The sequence below is a fragment of the Nothobranchius furzeri genome, chromosome 18 (assembly GCF_043380555.1).
Source record: "Nothobranchius furzeri strain GRZ-AD chromosome 18, NfurGRZ-RIMD1, whole genome shotgun sequence".
NCBI classification, from domain to species: Eukaryota; Metazoa; Chordata; class Actinopteri; order Cyprinodontiformes; family Nothobranchiidae; genus Nothobranchius; species Nothobranchius furzeri.
Window position 1 is genome coordinate 22,613,412 of NC_091758.1, and position 18,241 is coordinate 22,631,652.

Below are 18,241 nucleotides of genomic sequence, written 5' to 3' on the forward strand. Positions count from 1 at the left end.
GAAATGGGCATTCTTCACATGGGAGTCAATGAGAATTTGCTCACTTCTGCTTCCAGCCCCTATTGGATGAAGATGGAACTGCAATTTTATGTTTATGTTTATGTATTCAGCAGACGCTTTTGTCCAAAGCAACTTACAAGTGATAATCGGCATGTTGAGGCTAACAATAATAATTACAACAACAACAACCATTTTCCAGTCAGTCATAGGTGGCAGTGAGGCAGCATGATGAATGATGGAGAGGAGGGAACAAGGAGTGGACAGTAGAGAGGGGGACGGGTGCAGGGGGGTGCTAGTTTAGAAGATGCTCTCTGAAGAGCAGGGTCTTCAGGAGTTTCTTGAAAGTTGAAAAGGAAGCCCCTGCTCTTGTAGTGCTTGGTAGGCCATTCCACATTTGTGGAACGATGCATGAGAAGAGTCTGGATTGTCCTGAGTGTGGTGTAGGCTCTGCTAGCCGACGATCCTGTGGTGATCGGAGCGGCCGGGCCGAGACGTAAGCCTTTGCAAGAGGATTCAGGTAGATGGGAGCCGTACCATCTCGGAATTGTATGCTAGTGTTAGCAATTTGAATTTGATGCGTGCAGCTAGCGGTATCCAGTAGAGCTCAATGAACAGAGGGGTGATGTGTGCTCTTTTTAGCTGATTGAAGATCACACGCGCCGCTACATTGTGGACCATTTGAAGAGGTCTCACAGTACAGGCTGGAAGACCAGTTAGAAGGGCATTGCAGTAATCGAGGCGGGAGATGACAGTAGATTGCACCAGGAGCTGGGTGGCATGTTGTGTTAGGTATGGTCTGATCTCTCATATGTTATACAGCGCAAAGTGGCATGAACAAGCAACAGAGGCAACGTGATCTTTAAAGGTCAGGTGTTCATCAATCACAACACCCAGATTTCGAACTGCCTTTGAAGGAGCCAGAGATAGGAAGTCATTTTGGATTGAGATACTGTGCTGTATGGATGGTTTTGCTGGGATGACAAGTAGTTCAGTTTTAGAGAGGTTGAGTTGAAGATGGTGGGATTTCATCCATTTTGATATGTCAGAGAGATAGTTTGATATTTGTGCAGAGACAGTGTGCTCGTCCGGCGGAAATGACAGATAGAGCTGGGCGTCGTCTGCATAGCAATGGTAGGAGAAGCCATGTGATTGAATGATCTCACCCAGTGAGGTGGTGTATATGGCAAAGAGAAGAGGTCCTAGCACAGAGCCCTGGGGGACACCTGTGGCAAGATGGTGCACGGTAGAGGATTGTCCAAGCCAGGAATGATCGTCCTGTGAGGTACGATTCAAACCAGGCATGTGCTTTCTCTGTGATGCCCATGGTAGAGAGTGTGGTCACAAGGAAGCCATGGTTGACAGTGTCAAATGCAGCCGATAAGTCGAATAAGATAAGCACTGAGGATTTGGCAGTCGCTTTAGCTACCGTCTAGGTAGACATGTATGTCTTTACCCCGGAGTGTCTTCACACCGGAGGGGCTGAGACACAAGGGCTGATGCTTCAGTTATTCCACCAAACATGCTGTGCTACTAGTTGGAAACAGGTGTCCATGCACTGGCTGATTGCAATGGTTGCACTTATTGTTTTCAGCTGGCCCAAATATTAGCCACTTCCTTGTTGGCTTCAGTTCTGGGTGCCTAGGGTTTTCTGTTGATCCATCCATATCACCATTGACACTATAAATTTCCTCCTAGATGATCCCAAAGTTTTCCTATACCAGAGAGGATACAAGATCCCTCCAATAACTTCTATGTTTTCCTTTGTCCCTCCCAGTAGGATATGCCTTGAAGATCTAAATACATGTTGACAGCATCTTGTTCTTTTGCTCATGTTAAAAATCTTATGACCATCAGTAAAGGTTAGACCCTGGATGGACCAGTTAAGTCATCATAGAGCAATGCCTTCATCACACCCCGATCCACTGGTGCATCTCTAACTCTGTCTGACCAATGCTGATTGAAGAAGACACCAAGATACTTAATCTCTTCTGCTTGAGACTAGAACTCACTCCCAAGTTTGATACAATGGAGTTTATTTCTCAGAGAAATAGAAACCAGTTTGCCTTTGTGTGCCATAATGTACACATAAAATCAAAGTGAAACCCTCTTTTTAAAAATATATATAAACAATCCACTTCATTGGTTGCCACCCAGGTACTCACAGTGTTATATTTCTTTAGTATTTAGCCACCTGAAAAAAACTTCAGCAACATCACATCTGGTTTGAATACAGTAGGTGTGTACTTGTTAAGCAACAGACTTTTAGCAGTTGGGCTGTGGGATAGCAACATTAGATTCCCTCTGTGAGCACAGAAAAAGTCATTGTGCCCTAAAACCCACACTACTCTCTTCCCGTCACAGCCCAGTATGTCCTTGACCAAAGTTCATCAGAGTTCAGTGTGTAAATGTGCAAGCTCCTGCTTATTTGTCTTTGGTAGATAAATCGTGCCCAATGTATCACCTTGTTTCTACTCAAATATGGCTGTAAGGCCAGCTAAAACTTTATCCTCTCATTATAGCTTTTTCTTTGTGTCTAAGGTGTTACGGTCAGCAGCAGACTGGTCAGCAGGTATTAAATATCACGAGGAGTCCATCCATAATGCCTACATACAGGTCATTGCCAAGAGCAAGCACTACATCTACATCGAGGTAAGCCACTGGTGAGGGCAAGAGCCAAAACTGAAAACAAAGGCCTGATATATATGGAACTAAGATTGGGACAATATTACATGTAACCATGTTTTGTAACTTGTGACATGTTTTGTAACTGTGGCTTTTGTTTTGCAGCATGTAATTCACGTTTTGTAACACGTAACTTTCATTTAGTAGCGTGTAATTTTGGTACGTAACATGAAAGTTTAATTTTGTAACTTGCAGGAAAAAATCAATGTACAAGTTTCAAATAACAAATCTCAGTCTACAGTTACAAAGCTCAATTCTACAAATACAAAACATTTTGTCCCAACTCTAGCTTGCTTCCAAAAGAAGTCTTATCAGCCAATCATGTGTCACGAATTTCTGTCATTCTCATTGTAGAGTGAGACGTGTTTAGAGTTGTGAGTTGAAACTTGTACATTGATTTATTTTTTTCTGTAAGTTACAAAATGAAAGTTTCATGTCATGTACCAAAAGTTACGTGTTGCAAAACAAAGGTTATATGCTACAAAACAAAAGTTATGTGTTGCAAAAAAAAATTACAGTTACAAAACATGTTACAGACTTGGTACAAGTTACATGTAATATTGTCCCAATCCTAGTTCCATAGATAGATAAAACTACTTTGACTTCTTCAATTTATTTATTTATTTATTTGCTTTTTTGTCATGCTAAAATATTTCTGACCTGAAAACAGATAACTTGAGTAAATACCAAAGGGCAGTGCCCAAAGAGAGAGAGTGAGAAAAAAAAAATGAAATAGCCCCACATTACAGAATTTGCCAGCATTAACAGCCTGCTTTAAGGTCAAAGATCAGACATTTTCCTTCATGTTTTTTTTTACTAAAGAGCAAAAATCATGGTTCCATCAATAACAACATGTGGTCCAGCCCCAAACCATCACTTTACCACCACCATGTTGGTTTGATGCTGGTTTTTACACCAGATCACTGGGTTTTCACAAACATCTTGAGAATCACAAACATACATTTTGGTAAATATGTTTAGGTTTAAGAAAAATTTTGATGCCATTTTTGCTCCTCCCATCTCTTAACCATTTTAACCCTTTAAGCGCCAGATTCTCAAATTTGCGACAAGGGTCATTGCTGGGTTTAATGAGCCGCGGCTGTAAATATGATCCCTTGTGAAGTTATTACTTTGCACCAGAGGATAGTGGAGATGTGTAACTTCAATCTGAGCAACACATTTAGGTGTGTTTCAATTGAAATTTAGCTAAGTCTGTGGGCTTCATGAGAGTAAACATGCTGCACAAACATGATCTGAAGCTTATTTCACCATTTTTGGGACATGGCGGGTGTAGAAAGGTTGGTAAAAACTTTACTAATGGTGACAATAATGTATAAAATATATAATAAATATGTAATTTTAAAACAGAAAAAATAAATTTCTAAAGAACTTTATAAATGTATATATATAAATTATACATTTCAAAATTTTATGGACATTTCTAAATAATATGTAAAAATATGAATGAACATCTGTAAAATGATGCATTCCAATAGATAGAAGATTTTTCTCATTTACAGTTTACCTTTATCCATAACCATTTTCAAACCACAACCTTTTGAAATAGTCATGTCAAAATTGTATATTTTCTTGAAAAAACGTTGGCGCCCAAAGGGTTAAGAGACATGAGATGTTGATGTTTATTTGCTCTTGAGTAAAACCAAACATGATTTGTTGCTTTTTGAAATCTTTCACCTTTGTGTTGAAGTGACTTCTTTATTTTGATTATAATGAACTCATCCCTTTACAAAAGGGACATTACTTTTTCACGTAGGGCCAGATTGAGATAGATCTTTTACTCTGCATTTTACTTGTGTTATCTTTGCCTCCTATTAACATTTCTTTTGCTGATCTGAAACATTAAAGTTTGTCCAAAAAGCAAAATAAAAACATTCTCATTATGAGAAAGCATTTTTCATATTTTCTCTTATGTGTGCAGCTAGAACAACTGTAATATGATGCAAAAGAAGTACAGATTGTTTCACATCATTGATGTGTTTGCATCAGCATCGTAGATCTTACATTTTGGTTTTTGGTTATTATTAATTATTATTACTATTATTTAAAAATATTTCTCGCTTTCATTAATTGTACATGCTTACATGCCTTGTACCGCTTTTCTTTGTTTTGTTTAAAAGGAACCTCAAATGAGATGGCACGTCTCATGGGGTACTCCTCTTTAAATAAATGTCAAATGGGTGAGAGGCACCAGCAGACAATCAATCACCATCCCTATCAGCGTGTGGGAATGGATGAATGATTCACTAAAGTGTAAAGCACTTTGGTGTTCTCTGACTCTGAAAGGCGCTTTACAAGTGCAGGTCATTTATAATTTATCATGCAACAATCTCAGTGGATCCGAACTAAAACATGTGTAACTGTCATTCAGATTATTGCTATAATGTTTGTAATGTGGATTAAGAACTAATAACACCCAGAGAACAGGACAGATTAAAAAGTCATCGGCTAACTTTATTAACTAGCGTTAGATTAGCCAAAGCTTTTTAACCCTCCCCCTGTCTTTATGTGTGACCCTGTGAGGAAAGTTGACCATTGAGCAGGGTTGATGGTTTATCCCTTGAGATCCATGTGGCAGGGGTGAGGTGGTGCTCCCTCCTCACCCCTGCCACATGGATCTCAAGGGATAAACCATCAACCCTGCTCAGTGGTCAACTTTCCTCGCAGGGTCACACCCATTAGGACAGTGGGAGGGTTAAAGTTCACTTTACAGCATCAATGAAACCACTTAGAAATATTTGTACGTTAAGGTAACTTGAAACTCTATGACGAGTGATTGAGTTTTGATGGTGTTTTCATTTATTTCTGTCACAGAACCAGTTTTTCATCAGCTGTGCTGACAACAGGACAGTCTATAACAAGATCGGAGACGCCATCATTGAAAGGATCATCAGGGCATACAAGTACATTTTTTATATAAAATGATAATTGTGGGGAAATAAAGTCATTTACCCAATCTTTTTCTTATAACAGGACTCAAAATAATTTTTTAATAAAAAACACCAATGTGTTCTTTTGCTTTCAGCGAGGGTAAGAAGTTTCGTGTGTACGTAATCACGCCTCTACTTCCTGGCTTTGAAGGAGACATAAGCACTGGTGGGGGGAGTGCCCTCCAGGCTGTCATGCACTTCAACTACAGGTGAAGCACATGATGGACTTACATTTTCAACAGAAAGTGGGAAAGCTAATAAAAAATAGAAGGAGGAAGTGGAATGAAGTCAAATTTAAAGATGCATCAAATCCTGTTTTGTCAGAACGATGAACCGAGGAGAACACTCCATCATCTCCCAGTTGAAAAAGGAGAGTAAGTGAACATTGTATTTATGATACTTCATGTTAGAAAGTCAGAGACTGATCATTTTTCTATTTCTATGTTTCCAAGTGGACGACCAGTGGATGAACTACATCTCCTTTGCTGGTTTGAGGACCCACACGGAGCTGGAGGGACGCCTCGTCACAGAGCTCATCTACGTCCACAGCAAAATGCTCATCGCTGACGACAACACGGTCATCATTGGTTAGTCTGTCTCTGGTCTCACCTTCTGTCACGCTTCCTGTGTTGTTTTCGTCCGCTGCTATTTGAAGAAGTCAACTTCTTTTTTCTTGACACCATCAGAATGTGAGAAAAGAGGAAATCCTGTCTTCTGTTTTTCTATCTTTTGCCATGTGTACTGCTAAAGAATGTGCATGCTGCAGTACTCTCACAATATATGGTGCAAGTTGTGAAGCTCTGGAGTGCCATCTGCTGGTAAAAGAGATGGAACACATCAAGAACAGAAAAAAGTATTTCAAAGCAAAACATGTTTATAGGGAAGCTCGATATTGGCCTCTTTATCAATATCTGATATACCAATATTGTCTGACTCCTAATTTCCCATACCGATATGAACCGATACTGATAAATGAAAAACATTTTCAGGCTATTAGCATCACATGTCCTTCTACTACTTCTACTTCAATCTATGTCAGCAGTAGGAAAAGTGCCATTTTTATTTGTCTCCAACAGCAGCTGAGTCCCATTCTCCCTGAGCATGATGCTAAGATTTGTGTTTCAGTCAGTATTGTGTTTTTTCTTTTTCTGTATATTGCTGCTATGGTGATAAAACAGGTATAAAGCTCTTCAGATAAGAGCATTTGTTTGTTAGCTGTTTATGTACACATAGCTACATGCTGTAAGGACATGGCAAATTTCTACTTCACAAGCTGCGCCAGACAAACTATAATATCTCAAACATTTTACCTCTAGCCTGTCATATTTTGGCATTTTGAGAGACAGAAGCAGCTGAAGAGTGTGATGTATAATATTTATGGTATGTAAAAGTTGTGTCATTAAGACTGAAAACCAGTACTGATATTTTCCAATATTAAATTTTAATGCAGATATTGGTTGGTATTAATAGACCAATCGGACATTCCTATTTATTTATTCATTTTTATTTTAAATAAAAAAAAAGGTTTGGTTAGTTTTTTCTTATGTTGGAATAATAAAAATAAACAGATTTTTACCATTTTACATTTTGTGAAATATCACCTTAAATTTACATAAAAATCTGCCATGTAGTTCTTTCATTAACAGCAGCCCAAGTCCATGGTTGTTGCTTCCACAGGATTTTGATGTGGTGTAGCTGAACTAATGTATTGGTTAACATTTTGTTTGCTGGTCTGGAGCATGCAGGTGTGTGTTAACACACTGTCCAAATGGATAGTGAGTACCTCAGAGATGTTTTAGCAATTCAAGAAAAGTTATTAAGGCTAAACGTTTGGAGCTATGTCCAACAGCAGTGGTGTCTAAAGTGCAGCTCCTAGGCTGTTTGTGGGCCTCGGAGTGATTTTCTCAGCAATTTGGCCCACCGGCAGGCAGGCTCTTGAGAATATCGTACAATTTTTTAAACAAACCAGGGGTTTGAATCTATTTTTTTAAAGCTAAACACAAATGGTTTATATCTACAGCAATTCACAGATCTGTTTACTATAAAAATCATACTACTCTGTTCTTTAGGTTAAAACACTTTGGTCACCTTGTTACTGAGCAGGTAAAAATAATAGAACGTCACAGAAAATTGAGTTTGACATTTTTAAATTAAAAGAAATATAAATGTTTATGGTCGATGCAATGATTTTGGTGCGCCACTAGATGTCACTGTTCTACAGCTGAAAAAACAAACAAACGATGCTGTAAGTTAACTTCCTTGCCATTTCACTCTCCAAGGTCAGATTATGCATTATTTTGAGAAAGTGCAAAAACATAAATAATAAATAAATAAATAAATAAATAAATAAATAACTGCTGCTAGTTTCTTATGTGTGGTCAAACCATGCTTTATTTTAAATTGCTGCTCAGGACTCATCAGGACCATTTTATGCTTCTGTTTCAATAACAGTTATCCACAATGCACAAAATAAAGGTTGCATATTCAGATAATTCCTGGTTAAATATAAGTAGTAAATTAACAAACAGAGACAAGAACAAATAAATAAATAATGTATCCCGTAGAATCGTTCAGACTGGTGGATGGTTGATGTTTGGGCTTCTTTAAGACTCCAAGTCAGTTATGAAGTCCTCTGTAAACCAGTTTAATACGAGGCCATCTGTCTGATTGATGAAGCTGTGGTGTGATGAACTTTGACACTACATATTTACATGACCAATAAGATGTGATGATTCCATATAAATATGAAATATCAACCTGATTGATCTTTGAATGTTTAATCAGAAGATTCTTGGGTTCTTTGCTTGTTCGGGGACCATAAACACACTTCGTATTAGCTCAGGCAAAGTCAGGAATAGTTTATAAAATGAATTTAATTCCTTTTCCTAAACTAATGATTATACTTGACAAGATATGAATAATGAGATGGGGTGTAATGGATATGGAGTGATGTAATGTGATGTGTGAAATGTTGTAATGGAAGCTAGATGTTTTAGCAAAACCATTCGTTGTATCTGAGAGAGTTTGTGAAGTCTGGGTTGTAAAAGAATTAGTTGTTTGTTTATAAACTAGCATTGTTTGTTTAAACTCATCGGACGCCAGTGTGCAGGCTACGATACCCTTGGTATGAGTTGCTCCCGGCGGTCCGGAGGAGTGCGGTCCGAGTGTTGAGGTCACCGGACGTCGAAACCACAATACTCAAAGATTAGTAGCTTCCTCTGAGTTCAGCTTCACCGGCCATGAGATGCAACCTGGGGTCTGCAGGATAGATGTCTGAGGTGTGAAGTAGCTCTGAAAAGAGCTGTTTGGTCTGTAAATCACTCACAGCATCACAGAGAGGCTTTGGCTAGAGGTCAAAGGAGATGGTTTCAAAAGAGGCTTCTTCCCCGATTTGGCCGAATCGGGAGCCAACTGGAAACTGAATTAATTGGGAAGTAATTCCTGTTTTATTAAAGTCATTGGTTATAAACTCTGGGCAAGTTTGAGGGTTTTACCAAACATCCCTCAGAAAGCCACGCCTTCTTCAGATACAAGGGTGGTAGACACTTGTGAATGAGAATGTTTTAAAACACTTATGTGAAGTAAATATTAACATTAATAAGTATCTTATTGTAATGTGTAAGAGTGTAGATACTGATTAACTTGTTAAATCAGACACGCTGATCTGGTGTAGATAAGATCTGAAATGGATCATTGTAAGAACAATATTCATTTTAAAGCCATTGATTTTAACACAAATACTTCAAACATTTGAGTTAAACATCTTGTTCATTCAACACACATGATTATTTAGACTTTTAAGCTGTAAAGTTATTCATAATTCCAGATGACTTTCCTCAGTGTGAAAATGCAGGAGCTCTGCATGAGACCTTGACAAAGTTTAGACTTCCCACGGCAGCAACAACTGGGGCAGAGGTATGTTTGGACCTGGGTGTCCAAACAGATGGTGTTTTCCTGTCTGCAAATGAAAAGTTATCTTGTGTGGTCAATATGTTGGTGCAAATGGACCCCTTGGATACGTAACAAAGCTTAAACCAAACTAGTAGATTAATCAATATCGTAAGATGGCAGAGCAGTGAACAGAAGCAATGCTGCAATGAAGAAAGGAACCACATTTCATAATAAAGTGAGAAAATGATGTTGAAGATAAAATATCTCCAGAGTCTTTTCTGCTAAAGGAGCTTCTAAAAGCTGCAGAATCATATGATTGCTTGATTCTATTGTAACGTTTTGTAAATGGTTACATTTAATAAATTGCCAATAAAATATAAAGGTATTCAAATGAATGTAATATTCCATAAAAATATGGATTATTAATATTATTGAACTTTTAATATTCCGTTGATGATGAAAATGTCATTTGGGTAGTGCCAGGGAAACAACTTTTTATAATAATTAGAAACAGAGGCAAAATATAGTTTACAAACATCTATTTCTTACTATATTTCTACTACTAATGATGATGCAGGACAAGTGATTATAAATAGTGATTCAAGGTAATATGACTGTTCTAAAAGCTTAATTAAGTGACTCAGAAAGATGTGATGTCTGGGTTTATAAAATAAATGGTTGAATTTTATTTACATTTAATTAGTTATCAAATTAATCTTAACCCATCTAATGCCATTGTGAAGAGCCTACGCACCAGTGTGGTGGAAGTTCTCCAGTGGGCAAGCAATGCGTGGGGGGGGGGGGGGGGGGGGGGGTTTAACATAATAACTGGAGTGGAGAATAGGGAGGAGTATGAATAAAAATGTGTTTCATTACCAGAATTAAACCCAAATACTCAGTCCTAGACTGGGAGAAAGAATGACCAAACACAACAAACACAAATAAAACGAAAGACGACGAGGGGAATCAAAACATCTGAGGCAAAAGGCCTCAGGGAAAAAGACACGAAAATAATTTAACAAACAAAAGTGCCGGAGTTGACTAACTAGAAAAATAACACATCTCTACGGCTATTTACTTTATAGTTTACTCTAAAGGACAAACGAAAAGCGAGCTCTACAGCTGGAAAACGGTCCAACGAAAATTCAAGCTGAAGAGCAGACATATGGATCTCAAAACGAAAACGGCTAATAATTACTCGAGGATCAACGAAAAAGAACTATCTATCTTAATTAACACTATTTTCAAAGTTCTTTACCAAATTTACCAAATCTAAACTGCTAGTCACAAAGATCCAAACCGAGGAGAGAAAGTCAGGGAGTTAAGCTGTGATTCTCTCCCAGAGGAGAGAGATCTGCCGTCTTTTAAGCCATCAGCACTCATTAGACGATTGCTTGCAGCTTGGGTGCCGAAGGCGGGCAGAGGAGGAAACCAGTCCACCGGAGGACCTGTCCAAGGTCCTGAACAGCAAAGGAAAGGAGCAGACTTGGGCCTTTCAGGGTGCGGGAGCCCAGGATCCGTAACAAACCCGTTCACACACGACAGAACGAACTCTTTTACGTTTGTCAGGCAAAATACGAACGAGTTCAGTTCATGTTCACGAAAAAACGAACAAATTCACGAACGATCGTTCAATAAACACGTTTGGGCACAACACTAGTCGTAGGCCCCATCAGAATACGCACGACTGGTCGAAGAGATACTTCCTGGCTGGCTCACCATTATGTAACGTTTGTAACTGGTTATTTTTAATAAATTGTCAAAGTATTATAAAGTGTCGGATCCCTGGCATACCCAAATTACCTAGTTTCATCATCAATCAAATTGTAGAGGGTCATTAATTTTGATAGTCCATATTTTGTATGGAATATTAAATTTTATTGAATACGTTTATATTCTATTGTCAATTCATTGAAAGTAACCACGTACAAAATGTTGCACTATAATCAGACAAACAGCAACAAACCTAAAATACAAGGTTTAATGCAGATTCAAGTCGTTCGAACATTTCTTAAGCTTTCCATAAGTTCATTTTAACATTTGGTATTCTCTCTACAGGGTCTGCTAACATCAATGACCGGAGCATGCTGGGTAAACGTGACAGTGAGGTGGCTGTGATTTTTGAAGACTCTGAAAATGTTACCTCAGTGATGGATGGACAGGAGTACGACGCTGGACCCTTTGCATTGCAGCTGCGTCTCGAATGCTTCAGGTACTATTTTTATGAAATAAGGACTCTAAAGAGGCATGCTGAGGTCACTTTAGCGGAGGACTGCTCACTCAGTCACACTTTTATACAGATATTACATTTATTAACCAGAAATACCAAAGCTACTAGCAAGCAAACAAAACAAATCTCAAATCAAAATCAAGCAAAATAAGAGTAACATTCACATTGCCTTGCAAAAGGATTCAAACCCCTTGAAAGTTAACATATTTGTACACCTTACAACCACAAACCTAAAAGTTCTGATTGACATGTTCTGTGATAGACCAGCACAGAGCTTGCACATCCAGCAGGAAAGTAACCCTAAACATACAGCAAGAGCTACAATAGAATGGTTTGATCATGTGTTAGAATATCCACTCCTAAATCCTGCTGAGCATTTGTGGCAAGACTTGAAAATTGCTGTTTACAGACACGCTCCATCCAATCTGGGTGCACTTCAGCTATTTTGCAGCAAAGATTGCAGCCTCTAGATGTGCGAAGCTGGCTGAGACATACCCCCAAAAACTTGCAGATGTATCTGCGGTGAAAGGATCGTACAGAGTACACAGCACTTTTCAGATTTTTTTTCCTTAAAATCTTGAAAACCATGTATCTGTTTCATTCCCCTTCACAGTGATGTGCTACTTTGTTTTGGTCTATCACAAACAATCTGAATAAAGAAAACACTTACATTTGTATTTTTAAGTTGGCAAAATGTGTAAAAGTTCAAGGGGGAAACCCTTCCCTACAGCAAACACACCTGCCGTTCTGGGATTCAGAACCCACAGAGAGAATATTTGTCAACTTTGCGCAGACACATGTGAAATTTGCACATGTTCAGATGTAAATCCTCATCGGATCTTCTGGATGTGGCTTGTCATCACCAGTAAAACCGCCCATCGGAGTATCGTACGGTTGTTCTAAACTAAGTTTATGATGATCTGATGGGTGAACTGGCCCATCAGTGTGTCATGCAGCTTAAACATGTATGATGATCTGACAGTGTGTGTGTGCTTAGATAGGCATGCGCTGTGATGCGCATGCGTCTGCTCAGAAATCCCCCCCCCCCCCCCCCCCCCCAAGATCGAGCAGACAGCAGCAACGTTCAGCATCACCACGCTCGGAGAACTTCCTTCATTAGATTCCTCTGACAGAAGATGGAGGATGACACTCCCATATTGGTGACAGGGTCATTCATGGCCAAACTCCTAATGGATGGTGACAGGCAGCTGCATCATCAACAAGGGAAAACCTCTCTGATAACTCTGGCCTCTTAATTTCTGCAGCACTCTGCTAATGATCACTCAGAAAACAAGATATGTTTGAGTTCCTCTATTAGCCTATCAATAATGCCACAGAGCATCATTAGCACTGCAGAGGGATTATTTTTTGCAGAGCTTTTTTATCTTGTTAATTAGAAAAAATAAAAGTCTTTTAACATATTTTTCTGTAAAAATTATCTTGTTAATTTGGATTAACAGAGCTTTTCATTATTTCTTTTGTGGCTGAATGCAATACGCTTCCGTGAGCATAGACACAGTAAGACTTTCCCTTGTCCTTGTGTATATCAGTATTCTACATTACTATAACTGATACATTACATTTTATGTACCAAGAAATAGGGTCTTTTCCTCATTATTTTATAAAACTTCTCCACCAGTACTCTTGCATCTTCCTAGTGAACATAAAATGTCTTTCACTCAAGTACTTTATTACAAACAATTGGAGTAGTCTATGTTTCATTAAAATATGATGTGATCTACAGGAAGTATGCCTTGGATCACAGTATATTACTTACAACTCTATTTATTAGCTTGTCATGTCACACACGCCTCACTGGCGGTCTACGGAAAGCCCCCGTGAATGGGGAACTTTGGCATATTTGCATTTCAAAACAATTCAATTCAGTTTATTCATAAAGCGCCAAATCACGACAAGAGTCGTCTCAAGGCACTTCACATAGTAAACATTCCAATACAGTTCAGTTCATTACGCCAATCAGTAAAAAGTTTCCTATATAAGGACATATCCCTGTTATGGACATATCCCTTGTCTGAAATAAAGTTTGAATGAATGAATGAACCCAGCAGAACTTATAGTGTCAGAGTCTTTACAACAATCCTCATACTAAGCAAGCATGTAGCGACAGTGGAGAGAAAAAACTCCAGTTTAACAGGCTCAGTATAAGCAGCCATCCACTATACAACATGCTATTTTACTAAAAAAGAAACAGATTTCTGTAATTTGCTGCTTTGCAAAGGTTCTGTATAAATTTTCCATCCAGAATGTAAAAGTTGGGGAATAAGTAAAGCGGTCATGCAAAGGATTTAGTCTTTGCAGAATGCACTTATGCAACTATTGTGTCACTTACTAGTGGAAAACAGCACATTTCAACTTGCCTGACTTGATCAAGAGTTTCTGAGAGAAAACATGCAGCTGTCACTGACAGGTATGGGTGAATAATGAAAGAGTAACAAGGTAGATAACAGGCTCCCATCTATCGGCAAGTTAGTTGGTTTATTTGCTTCCAACCACTGCATTCTTCCACAGGCTCTGTTTAGAATGATTTTTGTTCAGAATGATTAATCTGCCTTTTGCTTTTAGTTTTCAGGCCACTTTTCTTATCTTCTTTGTTCCTGTAATCCTCATGAACAGGACCGTCCTCGGGGGCCACACTGACTCTAGCATTGACCTGTCTGACCCCGTCAGCGACCGGTTCTACAAGGAGGTGTGGATGACGACAGCTGGACGCAATGCTACCATTTATGAAAAGGTAGAATAGATGCCTAAAGAGAGGAAAAAGATAACCAAACAATTTATGATTGACAAGAAACTCAAGCGAGAAGTAGGTCTGAGACTGACTTTTTTTTTTTTTTACTTGTACATTAAATGACAGTTGAAGTCTTTGTGTAATTGTCTTAAAATGACCTTTGAGGCTATAAATTGCTTAATTCTACTCTCTGTGATCTGCTGTATTTTAAACCAAAACTCCCTTTTTGTTTCATCTTCAATAAAGTACAAATGTCTGCTCAGAATACGCCCAAGAATCCATCGTGGAAGGCATTCAGTTTTTCTCTGTTACTCAAAATGACAGATTTAAGATGGAAGAGAGAAATCACACCTGTTCTGTTTTGTTGCAGGTCTTCCGCTGTCTCCCTTCATCCCTGGTTAGGAACATGTCTGAGCTGGAACAATTTCTGTCCAAGTCAGGTTTGGCCCAAACCGACGTGGCCCGTGCTCAGGAGGAACTGCGCAAAATCCGTGGCTTCCTCGTCCAGTTTCCTCTGGACTTCTTGTCTGAGCAAAACCTGATGCCTTCTGTTGGAACCAAGGAGGCCATGGTGCCAACTGAGATCTGGACATAATGGAAGATAGCAGATACTTTAAAAACCACATGAAAAGATCCAGAGATGAGAGCTAGAGATGCTGTTTCCTGGCTTTATTTGTCAAATCTCTGAGAAGAAGAAAAACACTTAACAGTTCAAAGCTACTACTTGTGTGTGGATGAAGAACATCAACATCTGCTTTGTGACTCCATGAAAAGTATGAAAAACTCTTGGTTTGGGGAATCAGTGTCAAGTCTGGATACGAGTTGACTCACAGAAACACAGAAGGGACCACGGTGAGGAAGCTAGAACATCTCAACAGCTGTACCAAGATTCTCAGCATGAGCCTCTGAGCAACGTAAGCGAGTCAGTCTGCAATGTGGGAGTTTGATGCTTTAGGCAGACTTGTTGAGTCTGCACATGTGTTGCTTTTTATGTCTTCAAGGTAATTTCACTATTACTCTTATTTCTCAGCAGTGGTGCATGCGTTGTTAGCAAACTGTTGATATGGAAGCCATAATGCATGTATAAAGAGCTCACTTGGTTTTTATGGAAACAAAAATCATCCAACATGTATTTCTCGCGAGCTATGTGTTGAGTGTGAGATCTGAACATAAACACAGATTTAACAGTGAGATTACAGTAAAAAAAAAAAAGAAGAAGAATCAATCAGATTTGAAGGAGTGTTTCATTTTGCCCAGTAGAGGGTGCTAGCTTCTTTAAAAAAAATCAGTCTACAATGGGTCAGAAAGGATCTTCGCAATTGATTTTATTTAAATGTAAAATAAAGAAGGGTTCGGAGGTGAAATGAAAAAAAAAGAAGAAAAGATTAGTTTAAGTTAAATGTTTCATTTATTTTCTTGTTTCAGACTAAAAAGTTTGAATCCAACATGAGAAAAACCAGTTGGTTTATGACTCATGTGCTGGTATGCATGAGCTGGGTCGTTTAATTGTGGCTGATCACGGCATTCCTCTGAATTTGGATCTACACAGAGACTTCTTTGGAAATGAGGAGCAGTCATTATTGTTCTAAGACTGCAGGAATGATTGCGCTGAATAGAGTTGTTCTGCAAGAACGACTGGCTGACAGTGTTAACAGACTGGATATTGTAAATCTGCACCATCATTGACTCATTGATGCCATAAAAACAAGAAATCTGTTATTGCCATCACACATCAACATGAATCACTGTTTCTAGGGAAAAGGAGGCAGGCTTTTGGATGTTTTATGAAGAAAATCTGATTTATCAGACACATTTAGCTCTGATATATATGTCCAAAAATTATTTATGGAATACAAAGTTTTTAACATTGTTTAAACATTATATTTAATAAATAATATATAGTTGTATTGATGTTAGTGGATTTGTAAATGTAACTCCTGTTTTTGTTTCCATACCCACTATGCAGCTGACTCGTTTAGCTCTCAGAACCTCCCTTTTGTACAATCTGAAGTAATTTACCTGTGTTCATTTAAAATGTTGTCATTAAATGACTAGCAAGTCTAATAAATTATTTCTGTTTTCATTCCATGAAAATAAACTGCCTCAAAGTGGTCATGATGTGTCTGAAACATTTATTTTACATGATGGTATCTGCGTAATATCTTATCTGTTGTAGATCATTTATTGAACATCCTCAGTTTGGGGACTTTAAGACTGATGAGCTAACAGCTAGTATGAGTAAGAAAAGGTTACCACCTACCAAAAGAAAAAAAAATCTGCATCTTGCTAAAAACAGTTACATTTGTACAAAATTTGTAAAAAAAAAAAAAAAAGTAACCTGGTATGTTGATTTAGGTGTGTTAAAGGGGACGTATGTGGGTCTCCGACGCCTCTATAAATACCATCCATTCATTTTCATCCGCTTATCCGGAGTTGGGTCACGGTGACAGTAGCCTAAGGCGAGAGGCCCAGACTTCCCTCTCCCCAGCCACTTGGGCCAGTTCCTCCAGGGGAATCCCAAGGCGTTCCCTGGCCAGGTGAGAGACATAGTCCCTCCACCGTGTCCTGGGTATACCTTTAGGTCTAGTGGGGACAGTGTGCTGCTGACCTCTACTCAGGATGTTGTGGATCAGTGGGCAGAATACTTCGAAGACCTCCTCAATCCCACCGACACGTCTTCATTTTGGAAGTTCTGTCGGAGGTGGGAATTGAAGCTCCTTCTGACAGGAGACTCTGCCAGATGTTCCCAGCAGACCCTCGCGATACGTTTGGGCCTGCCTGGTCTGACTGGCATCCTCCCCCACCATCTGAGCCAACAAATCACCAGGTAGTGGTCAGTTGACCGCTTCGCCCCTCTCTTCACCTGAGTGTCCAAGACATGCGGCCGCATGAAACAACAACAAAGTCGATCATCGAGCTGCGGCCTAAAGTATCCTGGTGCCAAGAGCACAAATTGACACCTTTATGTCTGAACATGGTGTTCATTATGGACAATCCATGACTGGCACAGAAGTCCAATAACAGAACACCACTCGAATGCAGATCAGGAGGGCTGTTCCTCCCAACCACACCTCTCCAGGTCTCACTGTTGTTGCCCACGTGAGCGTTAAAGTCCCCCAGCAGAACGAGGGAGTCACTGGAAGGAGCGCTCTCTAGCACCCTCTCCAAGGTCTCCAAAAAGGGTGGGTAGTCTGAATCGTAGTTTGGTGCATAAGCACAGACCACAGTCAGAACCCGTCCCCCCACACTTAGGCGGAGGGAGACTATCCTCTCATTCACTGGGGTAAACCCCAACGTACAGGCACCAAGATGGGGGGCAACAAGTATGCCCACCCCTGCTCGGCGCCTCTCAGTGGGAGCAACTCCAGAGTGGTAGAAAGTCCAACCCCTCTCAAGGAAACTGGTTCCAGAGCCAGAGCCATATGTTGAGGTGAGTCCGACTATATCTAGTCAGAACCTCTCAACCTCACACACCAACTCAGGCTCCTTCCCCACCAGAGGTGACATTCCATGTACCAAGAGCCAGCTTCTGTAGCCGAGGATCAGGCCACTAAGGTCCCTGCTCTCGACTACCACCCGTCCCACACAAGCCCCCACAATGCAGCTCAAAAATTGAGGCCAACCCGGAAGTACCAAAAATTGCTGTTCCACCCTCATCCGCTGGGGGCTGGTGTCAGAAGCGAGCAAATCCTCATTGACTCCCATGTTAAAAATACCAATTTCACAGCAGAAATAAACATG

At 39.6% G+C, this 18,241-nt stretch overlaps 1 protein-coding gene across 2 annotated transcripts in view; it reads left to right on the forward strand.

Moving 5' to 3' along the window:
- pld1a (phospholipase D1a) overlaps nucleotides 1–15,721 on the forward strand; it is a 50,614-nt gene extending 34,893 nt beyond the window's left edge. For both annotated transcript variants that reach the window (XM_070547075.1, XM_015969640.3), the window contains exons 19-26: nucleotides 2,539–2,649; nucleotides 5,515–5,603; nucleotides 5,726–5,839; nucleotides 5,955–6,004; nucleotides 6,083–6,217; nucleotides 11,580–11,733; nucleotides 14,386–14,503; nucleotides 14,871–15,721. In XM_070547075.1, the coding sequence (XP_070403176.1) occupies nucleotides 2,539–2,649; nucleotides 5,515–5,603; nucleotides 5,726–5,839; nucleotides 5,955–6,004; nucleotides 6,083–6,217; nucleotides 11,580–11,733; nucleotides 14,386–14,503; nucleotides 14,871–15,095 (996 nt within the window). In that variant the 3' untranslated portion in view covers nucleotides 15,096–15,721. The remainder of the gene's footprint in view (nucleotides 1–2,538; nucleotides 2,650–5,514; nucleotides 5,604–5,725; nucleotides 5,840–5,954; nucleotides 6,005–6,082; nucleotides 6,218–11,579; nucleotides 11,734–14,385; nucleotides 14,504–14,870) is intronic.
- The last annotated feature ends 2,520 nt before the right edge of the window (nucleotides 15,722–18,241 follow it).